Raw genomic sequence first — 18,811 nt, forward strand, 5'->3', positions numbered from 1 at the left:
GCATTCCATAGTCAATTGAAACTGTATGGATTATGACAATAAAAGCCATGCAGGCTTAGGGGCCCTCTCTTTCACTGGGCAGGAGAGGGGGATGAGAGGGACACTTTACAATGCCTTTAATCCTCTCCACTTTGATCCCAGGGGTCGCCAATACAAAAACAACACTGAGGCTGACATTATGGCTGTCACATCCCCGTGTACTGGCTGATGTGCTTTGCTTTGGGTTCATAGGTCACAGGTCTAACCAAGAGAGAAAAAAAATCTACTTAGTTGCACTTATAGGACTTCTTAATTATATTACTTGATGAGTCGACTTAACTGAACTGTTCCTCCACTGTTACTGCCGCTGTGCAGATGAATGCAGTCATGCAGGGAGACTAAAGACCAAAGCCAATTTATGAATTATATTGGAAAGCCACAAAGTGACAACATGTAATTATATCTTTCCAGTAACTATATATTAGTAATAGGGTGGTGACTAATAATTACGTTCATTATCGAGGAATCGGCCAATTATTTCTCACAAAGGCATTCAGGTTACAATCATTTAAAACATTTTAAAAATCCTCACATCAGAAAAGCTTGACTGAGAGAATGTTGTAAGTGGCTCAAATGATTAATCAACTATCAAAAGATTAATGTTATTAACTTTCTGTTAACATTTCTTAGCCAAGCAAGGCTCTAACAGCTCATTAATCAACATAGAGCTGGAAAACCAAACACGCAAAGTTTCTATATTTAAAGCCTGTTTCTCAGCGACAACCCCCATCTGTTACCACTACAGTTTGATCAGAAATCAATACTATTTTGAGGCGAAGCTTGCTTTGATCTTAGAATTAAGTCAGATATTTTGTGAGATACAGCTAACTCAATAACTCCCTCATTAATCTCTCTCTTTTTGGCTGTTTATAAACCAAAGCTGTTAACTCTTACAATGTTACTGTGGACAGTGTCTAGATAAATGTGTGTAACCCTTTATAGCCTACGAATGTCTGTTACAGTCATATAAACCCAGAAGTCTTTCAGCTCCAGGGTGGAGTTGATGTTATCTAGACCGCAAGGTTACTGCATGTTAAGACCACAAAACTGGGTTACGCAACATTAGCACATGACTAATAAGATGGGCGTCTAGGTTGCACACAAACTTCTCGACATCCTTTTATCTCCTCACATCATCCACACATTGTCCTTGAAATGAGGAAAAAACTGAGCAATTACTTTGGGGATGACACTATACTGCATGAGTAATTACGGATGATGTGAGTCAGCACAAATTAAACAAACAGCTTTTTGATAAACTGGAGAAAGGTTAATTCCAGGTCTACTCAATAGATCCAACAAATCCATTAAGAACCAGGTTATTCTGGGAAAGACTAGCTAACAAAATCATAGAGAGCACCAGGGTCAAAATCACATCCAGCACCATTCTCACAATTGTACTCTCAATTCAACTGGAAATAAACAATTTTTCAAGGGTTTTACAAACCAATCATATAGAAGATATGATGCAGATGACAAATACTGCAACTTTAAATGTATTGACATAACTAAAAATGTATTTACTAAGGTTCAGCTCTACCAGAGGCTGATGCTAATGCAACCCTAAAAAACAAAAAAAGACACCAAACGATGATCGATTATTAAAATTGTTTGGGCTTAATCAATTAAAATCAACTATTGTAGCTCTGAACATGAAAACATGACATAATAAATCACTTGTGTGTGACTATTAAAGAACTGACAGGTATATGGACTGAGTAAACATTTTACAATTAATGAAATTAATTACACTGTTTCTAATTCACCCAAAACCAATCATATCAAATCCTCCTCTTTTCAATCACATCACATGATTATTGGACATAGCAGAGTATACAAGTGCACAGGACATAACTGAAAAATAGTATGCAGCATCAAACATGGTGAATTTGTTGTGTAAAACCAGTGCTGGTACTGGTCACATGCCCAACCTCGTGTACACAGTGCTTCTGAGTTAAATACGTATTAGATCATTGAAGGGATTTGGCATCAAGCTCTTTGAAGAGATATCAATGTATGTAGAGTACTTGGCCATAGATGTTAAAAATAAATCTTACAAATGAAGAGAACAACATATAGTCTAATTGGCTCTATCATAACTTCCAATTAGAGTCAACCAACCACATGACACTAACTTACTCTCTGTAATTTTAAATGGCCAACAGTCCTGCAGTTGGGCCCCTGTTGAGGCTCTTGAATAGGCCTGGGTTGACCACTGGAGGGCTGCAGCTGAGACCTAAAGGGCCCCTTGAAGCAGCCGGCTAGGCGTGGCTGTGGAGGGGTTATCTGAGGCACTGAGCTATCACTCAGCCCTCCCTGGCCTCCATCTCCACTCCTCCATCACAGCTCCTCTTAACCACGGCCAGATGTGTTGCTGGCCTCCCTCCAGCTCAGCACTAAACCACTGACTGACTTACTGCCGTTAGAGCCAGAGACATTAAGTTCAAATCTACCCTAAAACAAAATACACTATTCTACGAGGGCTCAATTAACAGTGCAGCAGAGAACAAATCTCACTCAACGTTAGAAACTCAAGTGAGCCTCCAGCAGGCTGCACCATTAAACCGAGTGCTGACATGAGGGGTCCCATTAAAATGAAAATTATTTCACAAGCATGTATTTACTAGAAAGTGTGCCCACAGTGCCAGTTAAAGAAAATACGCTTCAGGTGCTGTCACAATATGTTCGAGCGTAAGTGATCCAACCTGTAATGTGCATTAATTAAAACCAGAGCTGTCCACGATGACTGTTAAGAAAGCCACGATTCATGTTTTAGGGTGGATTTTCACTTAGCAGAAGTGAGCAGTAATACTCAGCAGTATCGTTAGTGGTCTGCCCACAGAGTCGGTGTGAACAGAGGGGGAGTACTGTTTCCCATACACTGCTCCAACAGGCTCGTATCCACTGCATCCTGACTGACCAGAACACAAAGAACCTCTCCCTCCCTACATCGTTCACATTAGTGCGCAATCAATCACACTTAGCCACTATTTCAAAATGCTGGCTGGCCGGCTTTCTAACCAGGTCACCCTACTGTTGTTCCCCAACAGACTCTTGGCTCACGCTGCCGTTGCACAACAGCGCACTGAAATTGAGCGACATGCTTTCTAACAAGCCATGTAGGTGCAAAACAAACTCGGTTTCATATTATTAGTTCACACAGCAAGGGAGATAGGGGGGTGGTGGGGGAGGACGGCTGGGTGCCATGGTTTAGTTCTTCAAAAAGGTCACTGGCGACTTGGTGTGTGTTAGATGGTAGAGCTGTGATAATGAGGGATAGATGACCCCCACCTCTCCAGCCTCTCCAGAGAGTCAAGTGAACATCTAAGGTGTTGTTCCAACTGGCCGAGTGAAGAGGTTGGTGGACAGGAGGTGATAAACAGGCGGGTCACAACCTCAAACTATCTTGGGACGCTTTTGGACAGATGTACGGACACAAAACGTGACGGCAACTATAAAAGCTTGAAGCTGAAGCCAGTGTGGAAGTACCTGAAAGTGCAATACCATCATCAGCTGCTAGATGATGGCTGGCTACCATTTCAGTGAGTCATTGTGGTCTCTATCCCTACATTTCAGGCTCTCTAATAAAAGTGCTGGTGGTCATTTTGGAAATGATTGCTCCGTTTTCAAGATCTGAAGAGTAAGTTTTGATGTCTGGACGATGATTGACAGTTCCCTCACCTACAGCTATCCCCAGCTAAGGGACTCTCACTCAGTCGGACTATCGTCTCAATATTTCACTAAGTTAATATACAGTCAGTCCTTTGAGCACAAGTCCAATTCAAGACTTGGCTACACACACAAACACACACACACACACACACAGATGCACGCTTCATCCTGCTTCACATGAATCCTGTGAGAGAGAAATGATCAATCAGCAGTAAGCAGCAGCACATGACATCCAGGGTTGTGCTTTTCCCCCTGCCTCTCTGGACTCTACTACTTTATATTGCTGCATACCAGCACACTGACCCAATTCACACACACACACTCAGCCCTGCTGCCTCCACTCAAGCACTCCCCTGAGAAGTAAGTATGGACGTGACAAAGATGAGAAATCAAAGAGGAGGAGGAGGAGAGGTGGACACAATGAGAAGGACACAGTGACGAGAGTGGAAGAGAGAAAGAAAGTGTATGTAAAAGGCTCAATAAGATTTGTATGAGAAAGGGAAGAGAAGAAATAAAAAGAGCTTTGGTCTGACCGACCCAGAAAGCTGGCTGTGGCTCATGGCTAAAGTAGTCAGAAAGGGAAGGCCAGCTGATGTGACTGTGCCTCTATTGATCACAGTGCAGTGGCTGGCTGCTGTAAAGGATCAAGGATCAAAGATGTGTGTGTGTGGTGGAGTCTTTCCTCATGACTAAACAGGAATTAACAAAAACACATAAAGGGTGTGAAAAGAAGAAACCAGCCAACATCTTAACTGCTGTAAATTACGTCTGTAATCGATAGGCGAGTGTATTTCAAATGCTAATTTGAAGGTTTTTAAGCAAGGAAAGATGGTTAGCGGGATTCCCACTGGGAGAAAATATCCTTAGCTCCGGTATGATGTCATTGAAATAACATGAAAACTTAAAGAGATGCTTCAACTGCATGCGGCATGAATGGGAACAACTGGAGAGGCTCTAAAAATAAAGAAAATGAGGAATTTGCTCTTGAGAGGATTCCACCGTTGAATAAGGTGTACACGGGTGGGCTGATTTGTTGCAGCCCGTTACCACATTAAAACAAGACATTTCTTCAGGAGACGTGATCTCAAAGAGAAAAGAGCTGTCAAGTAAAAGGCACTGGAGAGAGACTGTCTTGTCTGCCAGCGCCTTTGTGTCTCATCTCAACCCTACTTTGGTAATGAGGTGGCTCAATGAGCTACACACAGACTGTGTCATGCACACGCTCACACACACACACACACACACACACAGACAGACAGACACAGGGAGTTTTGTTCAGGCAGCTTGGCCAGTCAGGGGACGTTGTGGGTCTTGTGACACCCATTAGGGAGAGGGTCACTGTGGGGGAGATGGGCACAAAAAGAGACGGAGGACAGTGTCAGCGAGAGTGGATGCAGAGTGTGCTTTTGTGTGTCTCTAACTTGAGCTTGAAACGTTTCTCACACACACACACACCATGCCTTTCAGCTGTTTAAAAAAAAAGAGCCCAAATGAATGTATTTGCAAACCCACATGCTCTCACAATGTAAGACCCTGGCCCCCTATTTCAGAGTGGGCGACACATTCTACACCCCCCCACCTGGATTTTGACCTAAAAGCTATTCAGCCAATCAGCACGCAGGCTCCCAGGACCTTTACCAATGAGCTCTATACAAGAGTCATTCATTAGCAAAGCAGGCAAGCACAAGACCACCAATGGCTTCTAATCCACCAGTCAGCGAGTATCCAGCTGTTTGTTTTATTCATGCAGCTGGAAAAATAGACAATGGGCTACATTCCTACATATTTAATAATAATAATAATCACAAATGTTTGGCGAGATCCCACAATCTTTCACCATTTTCAATTATGTTGGTAAATGTAATTCCTGACATTTCAATATCACAGCCATGTCAAAATCTTACAATGAATTAAAACATGTGACATTCAGTTCACACTTTAAATCTCTTTGTTGCTCCCATGCTGTTTGACACTTACTCTTCTACATTATAACAACACAAAAAGTCAATAATAAGGGTCACAGGTATGCTTTTCAAATATTGAATGTATTGTTAGTCTAAAACCTAACCCATTCAACTCAAATAAACACATTTGATGTTTGTCTTTTAAATGTTAAAATGAACATTGGCTTATACATCATTATCAGTTATGCTCAAATATTGATACTTGAATGATCAAAACTGGATTATCAGCACTGATGCCTTAATGATCCAGCATTAGTTCAGCTCTGGATACCCTGAAGGCAGCAGCAGCAGCAGCAGCAGCAGCAGCAGGGTGGATGAGGATTAAACTCAAGTCAGACAACATCTTCGACCCCCTTCATGGTCAGCTGATGCAGCTAAATGGCATCTCTGCTCATTTAAAGAGCAAACCTGGTGCATCTTTCACTTGTTTGCAGACAGCCATAAAGATTCCAGGGGCAGCCTGTTTTACAAAACCCACAATCTCCCGTTTCCTTTCATTTTTTGAGCAAACATTGGAAGCACCTTGCCACTTTTCATCGCAGACAACCACTGCCCTGAAGGTAAGCACCAGTCTAGCTTAACACCATATGGCACTGGTGGGCATTTAACAGATTGCACAAGAGGTTCTGCTCCCTCCACGGTGACAGCTCCCAACCCTGTGTGCCCGTCAGGCGTAGCTAGCCCCCTGAGGAGAGAGCTTCTTGTCCTGAGGGCAGGGGCGAGGCTGCCCCTAAGGTTGAGGAGGGGGGGGGGACAACAAAGGAAGGAAGATGTAGGACGGAGTGAGGAACGGGGGTAGAAAATGTGTCTTTTTTTGGAAACATCTTGTCATATAATGCATAAGAGAACAAATGAGGATAATAAAAAAATAGTGTCTTAGTATCGATGACGCTACACTGGCATTGCACCAGAGAGCATCAAGTCAGTTCACCATAGGTTTTAACCACCGGATGAAGACTCATAAATGCACATGAAACCTCGGGATGTGACAAATCTGAAAACACTGGTGGGCACAGACTTGGCACACCCCATGGATGCACAGCAGGGAGGGAGGCAGGTCAGCAGGGGCTCGAGCCTCAGGCCTGGCTATATATGGCCATTCTGTAGAGCCGAGTGAATCTTCCCTCGCATACCACACACAATTTGAAGGAATCAGGACTTTTTCTATGTTATCATTACTCTCTCTTGCTCTTTTTTTTTTTTTTTTTTTTTTTCCCTTAAATCCTTGTATCCATGAGTGAGGCACCTGAGCCAGCTGGTCCAGAGCCAACTGATAAAGACTGAAGGAGGGAGAGGAGCTCTTTGTGCAGTGTTTTCACCGTGCATGTGTGTGTGTGTGGATAGAAATGCATTATTTTAAAATGACTTAAGAGACGTTCTGTGTGGCAGTCTTAATGGCGTAATCCTTCCACTAGCTACTTATTTACGACAAACACGGAGGCCGATTTACTTACTACAGGCATTGTCCATATTTATCCACTGCTTTATAGCGCTGCTCTGTGTCCCATTTTAAACTAAATTAAAGAAAACAGCCGCTCATGCGACATGAGGGGATTACGATGCGGGATCCTACAATTTATCAGCACTTTACTGGTAGAAATCTAAATAATGTGGCCAAACACGCTTGTGTTGGTTGCAATAAATTATTTTTTATGTCCCAGTTTTCAGTAAAAGTTAAAAGACTGCGGAACTTTGCAAACTGATGATGATGATGAATCTGTATATAGATCCAGGCTTCAGTTCCAATCATCCAGCTGGCCGAATCAAGTGATTTAAAAAGGGGCTTTTTAGCTATAACGTCATTTTCATTATGGCCATCAGTCAAAATCTGCTGTGCTGTGTTTTTCAGAAGTGGACTGTAATCTGGCACCCCTCCAGGGGCAACGGCTGCCCTCTTGGCACAGACTGCAGCTACAGGGCCAGCAGCACAGCACGGCCACAAGAACCTTGACATGGCATTTCAGGTCTTAGTGAACAGCTTGGCTCTTTAATTTTCTGCCATCAAATGTAAAGTAGTGCAACACAGCAGAGACACGTAAAGATGTTTAGTTGAGACCAGCAGTGATGATAAGTGAGGGAAATGTATTATTACACTACCTCTGTATGCTGTTTTTTAAATGGAAATGGTGAAAAATGCCCGTTACAATTTCTAAGACCCCATGTTGACGTTTCCAAATGTTTCAAATGTTCAAAATGTTCCAACAAACAGTCCAAAATCCCAAGAAATTAAGTTTGCTCTCATGTATGACAGCAAAAAGCCTCAAATTCTCACAAGCAAATATTTTTTATTTTTGCTCGACTGCCTGATTAATCGATAAATCTATAATCTTTGCAGCTCGAGAATGAATCATAAGACTCTGAATATCACCTGAGGAGGATCCATTATTTTGGGTGCTGGTAGGCTCATAAAAGCAAGACACAAATGCAAAATCTTCACTTCAACATTTGATATTTGTTGCAAAAACTATTAATTCAAGGCTTATCAATGCCTGGCTTTCTCTTCCTTAATATAACAAAAAAAGCCAGAGAGAAACGTCTCAAAGGAATCAAAAGTCACTACAAATCAAAGAAGCTTGGTCACATTGTGTTATCTAAAAAGGGGGCTTGCAAACTGTGACCAAGGGCTTGACAAAGCAGAAAAAGGCCTCAGAGGGAGAAGAAACTCCACCCCGTTTTCGGTTGGGGGGCTGTTGTGATTATTCAGTCGGTTGGCGTTTGAACGGCTGCAGACAAACACCTCCTTTCTGTGGACCTCACTGACTTGACTGACTGACTGACTGGCCGATTCGAGGGGAGACCCAAAAGAGTGTGGAGGACAAATTCAGCTTTGTGAGAGTAGTGGGCAGGTTTGTGTGGAACTGGACAGCTGCTCTTCTACCAGTTGCAACCCTCCCCCCTCTTCTTCTTCCTCCACCACCACCACCACCACCACCACCACCACCACACATGCTCGCAGGCCACATGCTTCTTCAACTAGTTAACATGACAGTCGATGAAGCACTGATCGACAGCTGATCGGCAGCAAGCTCCAGTATTCGGCTGTGCTGAGCTTTGACTACAGACAGTTTGGCTTATCTCATGCGGGCTGCTGTTACGACCATGTCTTTGTGTCAACTGCAGGCTAATCTGACAGCCCTCTCTTGTACAAGCTCCATTCCAACACAGCAGCACTCGCAAATAGAATTAGCATCGGACAGTGAATGGAGCGAGAGATTAAGGAACAAAAAAAAGAGGCAGAAGCAGTAATTCTCCGTCCCATACGCCTGGCTCAGAACCATCTGGTGGGAAGATAGCACGCGAACAGCATCACACTTCCTAATGACATCAGTGTCATCCGCTCCTTGTCTTCACACTACACAGGGGTTGGTTTCAGGTGTATGAGCACACGCACACAGATGGGTTGTCTCTGTGAGAGCAGAGGCGGGGGAGATCCTGGGAGCACTGGGGGATTGAATGGAGGTCACTGGAGCACTGTGTGCTGTCAGAATTAAATACTCAGCTTAGCTTGCTGCTTAGTGCACAAGCAAATTAATGTTTTTTTGGGGGGGGGCCTAGCCAGCTACTTCCAGTCTATTAACAGCCTGTGCGCTGTCTGCTTAGCATACATATGTATGTGGTTAAATGTCACGTAGAAGTAGGCAACAAAATGGACCCTATACAGCTTAGCTGGGTGCAACAATATCAACACAAGACAGTAACATTAGAGACAAAGATGCACAACTATCCAATCCTCTCCGATCTCAAAGGCTGTCTCCTCCGCCACAAATCACAGAATGAACACATCTTCAACAACTCGCCGTCTCTCCCTCTCTCTCTCCTCTCTCTCCCTCCTTGTTGATGTCTTTCAACAGCCGCAATGTTAATTTTCAAAAGGGAAATGTGACACCGAGAGCAGATGGCGCAGAGAGTGGGATTCCCATTCAGTGAAGTGGAAAAGCTCTGATTTAGACAGGATATGAAAGTTGGTTTTGTTAGAAAACTACATACATATATACGCTTATGTACATATGGACGAACTGCAGAGTGAGAAGTGCAGCCAGCAGGATTAGTCTTATGACAGTTTCTCCATCCCTGCCTTCTCACCTGCTTTTCAGTAACACAAGTGATGTAAGATAGGTGATGCATCAGACCATAGACTGTCTGATTCACTCTTTACACATACCTTCCAGTTCCAGCTGAACAATTAGAGCTTCATATCTAGACTGATACCAAAACAAACTAGTACAACTAGAAACTCTTAACAATACATCCCTCTGTTTCTTTCAGCTGTAACATCTGTGATGTAGTATGATAGCTACATCTTAAAGACATGTTGTTTTTTAATGGGAGCTTTTGTTCCCAGACTTGATAAGAGAAAGAAGAGAGAGAGGAGAGAAAGAGGGGAGGGGGGACATTGGCTATGCTCAGCCTCTGCTGTGAAAACAGGACAGGCCATGCACTGCGCCTCCAACCAACCTTGTATACTTGTCCATAGGTGCCATTTCCAACTACCTCCACCAATTCAAATATCCCAGCTGGATCCTGAAAAGAAAATGAGAGAAAGCGTGAATATTAAAAAAAAGGTTAATATTTCTCTATTATAAACAACATGGTCCAGTGTGAGCCAGCTGTTGCGCCCTGGTTTACCCTACATGCCAAATGCATCTCGAACAAAGGAAAACCAGACACTGGCAACACCTCGCTATGGCTCAACGGTCATTTTCAATACTTCTGCTCCAACAAGGAGGCACATTGGAGAGCAGGTTTAAACTTGCTCACACCACTCATACTTATGGACTTGTGTTTTATCGAGCTACATAAAATACAAGCTCGCTAAACGTAAAAAAACATAGGCTCGGTTCGGCAGCACTCACCCGCAATGAAGCCAAGTCTATGTCTACTAGACTTTTAGCCGGAGAGTCGTTCGCCATCTTTCATATAAAAGCAGAGCTTTTCTTTGCGCCGTCAAAAAAGGGCTCGCCGCTGTATCATTTGTGGGGACCTCGGTGGATAAATGAGTAAGAGGCCGTCGCGTATTCCTCTCTGTGGGATCCGCTGGTTAGCAGTGAGCGCTGGGGTGTCTCTACTCCATGTTGAGGTGGCAGCAGCGGGATCTCTCCCTGCCTCTGCCACTGACGTCAAGCTGAAGTCACAAACTCACACTTCCGCTTCAGTTTCAAAATAAAACCTTCACTTAGATAGATAGATAGATCGATAGATAGATAGATAGATAGATAGATAGATGCCATACATAACATATTATCTGGTTTTGGGCCAGTTTATTATTAAAATTATTTGTTTTCTGTCACATTGCCGTGAGCTGGAATGAACTAAGACCATTCAAAAACTAGAAATGATTTGCTTCACAATAAATATTAGTCTAATTGGCCAGATGGTGGCGCTATAATTAAGGCCTGAAAATTACATTTTTCAAAGGCCATGCCCCTAACAACAAAAAAACCCTCTTGCACCATAAAAATCTGCTATGATGGTTTTTCACTCGATCAACACCACATTTGGTATACAGCTTTGGGGGACTGACTTACACAATTCTACTATAAATGAGCAGGATTGAAAAGCAGGACCACCATTAACCAAAATATATTTGCAAATGGGGGGGGGGGGGGGGGGGGGGGGGCAAAAAAAGAATATTAGCCATTATTAGCCAATATTAGACATTAATAACTTGCCCAACCATCATAAATGTTAGTACCAGGGGCAATTCTATGATCAGACATACAATGCCCTGCAAGTGTTTAAAAAATACAGTAATTATTTAATTATTTTTAGGGATGCTGAGATCAAATTTAATACTTGAGCTTCTTTAGGGGTTAAAGATGGTCTAAAATCGCCTCTGGTTGGTACATGACTTCAGTCTATCATTGGGAATGGGTAATTTACCTGAAAACCCAGTGAGCCAGAATTTCACCAAAATTGGTGTCAATGCTCTGGGGGCGAGTACTAATCAAAATCTGAAGTGCCATATTAATTGGTACAAGTAGGCGTGGCCTGTTACATTGTGTGTGTGCCTCCTGATGTACATTATCTTCAAACGATCATTTGCGTTTGGTCAAACTGCTTGATTTCCGCTTTCATCCTGCCTGCTTGTGTCTGACTTGACGCAGTTTTGACTGAGAGCCGCACAAACACAGGAAGCCGGGTCGGCTCCACATAGAAAGAAAAGGGCTGGGCCTCATCTGCACATCAGGCATGGATACAGACATGACTCACCTTATCACTCAAATATCACCCTTCATGTTGGTATATGTACATTTGACACAAGCAGCAGGGTGAGTGAGACAAATAGAGGCAGACAGGAGCAGACCCTCCCCACCGCACAGCATCCTTATGGACATGCGCATGTGAGGCTTCAGTGTCAATATTGGTAATCATGGGTGTGGCAAGTGAGCAATCTCATGAGTGATGCTGTGTATGTTAGTGCAGTGGACCAACATGGGACATGAAGAACAAATACATTAATCATTAGACAAGCCAAATGTATTATTCTGGTTTTAAAGAAGAGATGCTTCACTATCTGCCCACTTAAAGCAGAAGCATGACAATTTAACATGTTTTTTCACCATTTTAGTGTTTTGTCAGTGATGTTCTGCCAGCATTTTATTAGTGTCACTCTTTGTTGTGTTCTCCCAGAAGATTTCCAATAGAAATGATATCTTTAATCATATGAATGTGGGTTTAACTGTTCAAGCAGGTGGTCTGTATCAGCCTCTGCTTCTTATAGCATCACATCAATGTAAATGCTACTGAATCCTTCACAGCCTAAAACCAGTACCTTCTGAAAATTCTACCCTATTTTTAAATATTTACATACTCTAGTGTATATAGCATGCTCTTAATAAGATGGTGGTCTGTCAGAATATAGTGGTGCTCTCCAGTATTTTACAACCTATGCATCAACATAAGAAGAAATGTTTCAATAGGAGCAAATCCACTGCAGAGAGGCAGAAAAGTTGACATGAAAAGGCCTATTTTGTCAGCCGCAGTGTTGTGGTAATTTATCACAACACAATGAAACATTCAAACAGACGCAGCTAATCTGCTGGTTAAACAAACTCAACAGCTCAACATTCAAATGACAGAGCCGGACGAACCAGTCAGACAAGGTGAGAAAAGTCACCTGGTAGTGTGGACAGACATACATGAGCATGCAAGCACAAAGTCTTAACTTATGGCACTCTTATAATACTTAAGATCCTTAACTCACACTTAAGCACTTTAAATCAACTTAAATCCATCTGCCGTATGTTAAGCTTGGACAGTTATAATGAAGATCTTGTTCCACCCCACCTGTGTTGCCTGGAAATATTTGCTGACACATTATAAAGTCATTGTTTTGCCCTCATTCCCACGGTTCAAGTGTAAATTCAACGGTCCAATGGTGGCATTCAGTCCAAGGGTTCAATCAGGTTTGTGGCCTCTTTAAGTAAGCAATCAAATTTAAAATGGTTTACTGACACCTTGTGGACATTGGATGGTATAGCAGGTGATTTATATACACTTGTCAGGAAACCATGTGCTGAATGAATAGCTCATATTACTTTGTTTAGAAAAATGTTTTATGACCATGTTGGGGGAAAAACACAGCTGGACAAACAGTTACAATCAAGAGTGTGGAAACTTTCTCATTCAAGTAAATGGGAAGGTGTGTCCAAACCTTTGACTGGTACTGTGGTTAAGGGCACTGGGAGGTAAACAGCCTGTGGGCAAAATGTGGCCCTCCAGCAAAAAAGACTTGGCACGTGAATAAAGTCTAATATTATTGGAATAATATTGGAAAAATACAGGCCTGTGTTTTCACCACACTTGTGATACGGTGGTCCTCCCATTGAATAACAATGAAAAAAACGGGCACATGCTTGAATCTAACTGCTGATTCCTGGCTGCACTTTCTAACATTCCCTCAAATTAATCATTAAAAAAACCCAACATTTCTGAGAGCAAAATCTGAAAATCTACAAAAATGTAATAACTGACATAAACAGATGTGAAAACAGCAAAATAAGCAGCATACTGTTATTTTACATGGAACTTTATTACTAACTAGTGTTCTTATATTGCAACCACCTGTCCAAAAAGGACACCAGGAGGTTGCATGGAGGCAGTACTGTCTTACAGCTGAGACACTGTTTGTGCCACTAGTTAGCAGGTTAATAACATTATAAATAGCAACATGTAATACAAATGTTGTAGTTGCAAGTCATGTTAAGAACATACGTACATACATTACACAATAATATCTCTGACAGAGGATAAAAAATAATCCTTTAAAATCCAATGTACTTCAAATGTCCTGTTGCTGTTAACAGCTGAATGAATGGAGTCAAAAGCAGTCGATACCTTTTCTTCTTATGGATCAGTACTAGACAAAGCTGGGCCCTCTCTACAATATTCATCAAGGTCTCGGTTAATTTCGACCATTTACATGCTGTTTAACAACGTTCTTACAAGACAAGATGCCTTGTATTATGGAAATATCAATTGTTAAGAAAAAAAAGGTAGAAAGTTGATCTGTATGTTATAAAATATCAATGAGTCAGTTTTATATTCTTGCCATTCACCCTCATTGTCCAAAAATGTTAGCATTCCTGATACACATTATCTTTACCTGTGTCTCTAGAAGACACAACACATCATAATGGATGGCATTGTCCATAGCTTTCCATGTTAGGATAAACCATTAGAAACTGGTAATCCATACAGTGCAATGCAACAGCTACAATACAGGGTAACGGGCCTGTATCAATGGCACTACAGAGTACCTATCTGACATAAGTTTCATTCAGTCATAAACATTAAATATAAGGAAGAAAAGTGTTCTCCATTTGACCTTTACCTGTATTTGACCATCTTATTGACCCTATTCTCCACCTTCAACAACAAATTGATCAATTGTGCAGCTCAATCTCACTGTTTGACTCTGTTAATTGGTAAATGTTGGCTGTTGAGGTAAATGCAGCTGCCGGTGTTCACATCTCTACACTTCCTTTCTCCCATCACTATATTTTGTCAATATTATTAGAAATCCACTCCATAAAAATTGTTAAATATGCAGCACGTTTTCAGTCATTGCAAATACAGCCAACGTAGCAACAACCAGTTATTCAGTTATTCCTGCACGAATGGCTAAAATAAGAACAAAGACGTTACAGTGTGTCATCTACTGAGTACCAACCAGTTCTGTGGCACACAGTCAGCTACAGTACACCTTTGTCTCAAGATGTCGAGAGGATTTGATATGAAAACATGTCTTTTAGTTAGTGTTAATTATTTTAGTTGAGTAGAAACTCTGGGATCGGGTAACCAAACAGGCGGAAGTCGCCCTGGTAACGTGCATACAGACGCCTGATGTCCCGCTTGCTGATGTCTGAGAAGTAGTGCTCCACCTTGGTCTTGTTGTAGCGTGTGATGCCCGGAGGAATGGCAGGGTAGGACACCAGCTGGTCGATGCCTGCTGCTTTGAGGATGTGCGGGGCGTCTTGCTCCAGTGTCTCATGGTGGCCTACCACGCTGTAGTGTATCTCACATGGTGCACACAACTCTGCATAAGTCACCCAGTGGATGATGTGCTCACCAAACTGCCGGTCCATGCGCCTGCGGCCTTCCATGTCACCCAAGTAACGGACAAAGTCGTCAAAGTGCAGGCCAGAGGCGGTGAGGTCGCTGTCACGATGGCTTTTGCGGTATTTACGGATGATGGCTGGAGCAATGTCATGCTTGTACCAAGGTTCAAAGCGTGGGTTCTTTACAAACTTGTCCTTGAATGCAGAAATCAGCCGCTCAAAGGGATCTCTCACGATGAAAAACTTAAAATAAGTGTTTAATCTGTTGAGGAACATAAAGTTTTATAAGTAAATTTATTGAGGAAGAAAAAGTTCTTCATTCACTGGATCAACATTTTTGTACCCTCATTGACCGTCATAACTACTTTACATGAAATTCCTTACAAACATTACCTCAACAAAGCTATAAGTTTACATTATATCAACAGTTATGAAATTCAACACAATCCGTTGCTACACTGTGCCAAATTCTGGCTAAGAACTAAGTATCTGGCACAAGAACTAAGTATCTGACTCATGGAAAAAGTAAGACTGTATTCATCACAGTAACTCTGAGCTAACCTGTGAGTAATTTCCTGTGGAGTGAGTGATGACAGGCGGGGCAGGCCATTCTTCTCATGGTCATGAACAAGGTTTTCTGGGATGTCCTCCACAGTGGTGAATGCTCCTGCCAGCCACAATCACATACAGTAACTCATTAACAAAATTACCTAATTATACAAACAGACTTCAAGTCACACTGAATATTATACAGCACCCAGTTTTACATGACTGCTGCTATGAGTGTCATGCTTTTCCCATTTGTGTACAGCTAAATCACACAAGCACTACTGGGATTTATCTGCCATTCTTTATTATTATAGCCATCATGTGCCTTGTTATTACCTTCATCTACTCCATACTTACCATTAAGCACAATGAGGACCTTCTTCCACTGCGTGTTCCCCACTTTAGGCGTCTGACAGAACAAGATCTTGTGTTTGTCACAGACAAAGATGCGGTCTAGGACGAACTTGCTGATGGAGACGTGAGTCAAATTCCTGAGGCTGCTGTTCTTACATACAGTTGAGAGCAGCTCAATTCGCTTGTCAGCAACTGACTGCCAGTCTACCCCTGTAGGTGGAACTGAAGGCTGAAACACACAAACAACTGTAATGTAATTGCCTTGTTTTTAAAATAGGAAAGTAGAGTAGACTGAGGAGAGAGAGAAGTTAAAAAGAAAATGAAATTAGAGCAGCAAGGTCAGTGAATATTACATTATATGCAACAGTTATTTACAGCACTCCAACAATTATTCAAAGAGCTTCTAATGAAGCACTGGAGCAGCAGGAGAAAAATGAATTAATTTCACACAGAGTTATTCAGTACAATTAGCAGCTAAGTAGTTACCTGGTCTGATGGCTTTGGAGCTGTTTTTTCTGGGCTGGACACTGGAATAAGCTTCACCACTTTGGTTCCTGACACTGTCCAACTCTGACCAGCAGCCCTCTCTCCGTAGTCTGAAAATACATATACATACAGATTATTGGTGTGCTGATCACGTGCATCTCTATAATGACTTGCCTGTAGTACATGATTAATAAAGAGATGACAGCTCACCATCTATTGCTCTGAAGTTGATGAACTTGCTGACAAACATAAGGATGAGCAGCACCCAGCCGCAAGCCCCGAGGAGCAGCCAGTGGTGCCGCATCGCTTCGCACATCAGCCCACGGCCATGGAAACAGTGTGTACGCTCCCAACTACAGACACACACACACACAGAGACAGTCAGCTGACTGAAGACTATGTTTGAATAGCTGCCATCTGAATTATTGTAAAAATTCGGAAGCAACACTACTTCTAATAGTAACCCGGTCACATCACCTACACAACTGGTTCCCAACCTAGAGTTTGGCATTCATCAATGCAGTCAGGAAATGATAGGACAGGATAGGTTACAGGAACAGGGAATGTATTTTGGAATCAAAATTTGGATGTGGATATAATAACTAAATAGTAGAGGAGATACAGTGTGCTGAGCTCAGAAAATCACTTCAGTATAATGCAACCTTTAAAACCAAGAAAAGACAACACTTACACAATACCACTATATCTAATCTCATATCAGGATATTTATATGACACTGATTATATTGCTCAGCCCTAGTTTCACCTCTTCAAGCCTCTAAAACGTAATCAAATAAAACTAAACAGAGCTGCAAGGTTTCATCGATTAGTCTATCTATAGATGAATGCGTCATTTAATGGTCGTTTTACTCATATTTAAGCAAAAATGTAAAACATAAGCTCTCAAATGTGTTTATTTATTGCTGTTGTTTGTGGCACATGATGGAGATGTTAAAGACATTGGGCTGTGGGGAACTTAAACGTCTACTTTTCACTATTTTGTGTCATTTTAAGGGGTCAAAAGCCCCCAAAAAGGTTGGGAACCAGTGACCTGAATCAACGCTAAACAACCATTACTGTTATCTGCGTGGCACCTTCACTATGCTGCTTGTAGCTCCTCATTTATGTAGACAAGAGCTGACGTTATTGCCATCAGTGTATTGGATATATATTTATATAACTACTAACATCTTATTTAGCGTATTAAAATACCTTATGGTTAACTTTAAGTGTAATTAAACAAGCTAAGTGCTCAGTTAGCCGTCCAGCTAGCCACACCTGTCCCTCCCAGACTGACACCATCACACAACTTCTCAGTGAGGTTAACAATCAATATTTCTAAAAAAAAAAACGACACGGCAACCACAACAGCTTCATGTCTTACCTTCTCGTTGTTTTGTTACAGCTACTTCACAGCAGCGAAAACTATGGAGGAAATGTTGTGAGATGGCATAGCTTGTATACTGCTGCGTCCCCTGTTCTTCACAACATCCGACTGTCTGCTACACAGTCAGTCCAAGCTGCTCATAAATAGGTGGCTCCCCCTAATGGCCATAGGGTAACAACGCATGTTTAATAGTTTAAATTAAAAGAGAAAAAAAAATCCACTTTTTCTATTTTTTTAATTTATAGTGACAACAATCAACAGACAAATTCTACAGCTGCCCCTGACCAGTGAACAAGGACACATGGTGATTTTTCCCAAATGTTCCCAAATACACAGGTAAAATCTTAAATCACATTAAACCCAATAGAATGGTAAATTTCAATTGGGCCGGTATTTTCACTGAATCAGTCACTAATTTAGAGTCAAAGGAGCTATTCTGTGAAGAGGACAACAATTCAAGTCTTGGTAGCTCACAGCTCAGCAGTTATATATGGTTATGCACATATATACCTGTGAGAAGAGCTTAATTGTAGTGTTGAATTTGTTGATTATAGTGTTATAATTCTTCAACGCTATTATAGCTTTAATGAGAAGTCCTTCTGCCCATCTTGTGTACATTTATTATGATAGGTGGCTGACTGAGGGAGTCAGTTCTCTGATTCAAGCCTTCACTGTTCACTTTGGGTGCTCACATCCTAGATGTTAGCAGCTTTAAGTGAACAAACATATAAGACCATCCTATTTGTTTGGTTATTGGTCTGGTTTCCAGGTGGTGAAAGGAGCTATTCCAAGAGTCTTGAT

The 18,811-nt window shown here is 41.8% G+C and overlaps 2 protein-coding genes across 3 annotated transcripts in view; both read right to left on the reverse strand.

Annotated features, from left to right (window-relative positions):
* Positions 1-10,637, reverse strand: part of LOC128354096 (mitogen-activated protein kinase kinase kinase kinase 4-like) — a 35,546-nt gene extending 24,909 nt beyond the window's left edge. For both annotated transcript variants that reach the window (XM_053314346.1, XM_053314347.1), the window contains exons 1-2: positions 10,529-10,637; positions 10,131-10,196 (exon numbers count right to left, since the gene is read on the reverse strand). In XM_053314346.1, coding sequence (XP_053170321.1) covers positions 10,131-10,196; positions 10,529-10,585 — 123 coding nt within the window. In that variant the 5' untranslated portion in view covers positions 10,586-10,637. The remainder of the gene's footprint in view (positions 1-10,130; positions 10,197-10,528) is intronic.
* Positions 10,638-14,518: 3,881 nt separating this feature from the next.
* On the reverse strand, positions 14,519-18,096 carry chst10 (carbohydrate sulfotransferase 10). Its single transcript, XM_053314502.1, has 6 exons — positions 18,008-18,096; positions 16,835-16,977; positions 16,625-16,734; positions 16,142-16,367; positions 15,797-15,902; positions 14,519-15,497 (listed from the first exon to the last, which is right to left on the reverse strand). Exons 2-6 carry the CDS (start codon positions 16,938-16,940, stop codon positions 14,945-14,947), a joined length of 1,101 nt encoding a protein of 366 aa, XP_053170477.1. The 5' UTR covers positions 16,941-16,977; positions 18,008-18,096; the 3' UTR covers positions 14,519-14,944.
* Positions 18,097-18,811: the final 715 nt, after the last annotated feature.

Source organism: Scomber japonicus, chromosome 24 (assembly GCF_027409825.1).
Source record: "Scomber japonicus isolate fScoJap1 chromosome 24, fScoJap1.pri, whole genome shotgun sequence".
NCBI lineage: Eukaryota > Metazoa > Chordata > Actinopteri > Scombriformes > Scombridae > Scomber > Scomber japonicus.

Excerpts from the sequence above, each read along its gene's own strand:
- chst10 (XM_053314502.1), bottom strand. The coding sequence starts at position 16,940 with ATGTGCGAAGCGATGCGGCACCACTGGCTGCTCCTCGGGGCTTGCGGC. Across the intron at positions 16,735-16,834 it reads CAACTTCAGAGCAATAGATG|ACTACGGAGAGAGGGCTGCT; the intron begins GTGAGCTGTCAT and ends ATGTATTTTCAG. Across the intron at positions 15,498-15,796 it reads CCACAGGAAATTACTCACAG|ATTAAACACTTATTTTAAGT; the intron begins GTTAGCTCAGAG and ends GTTCCTCAACAG.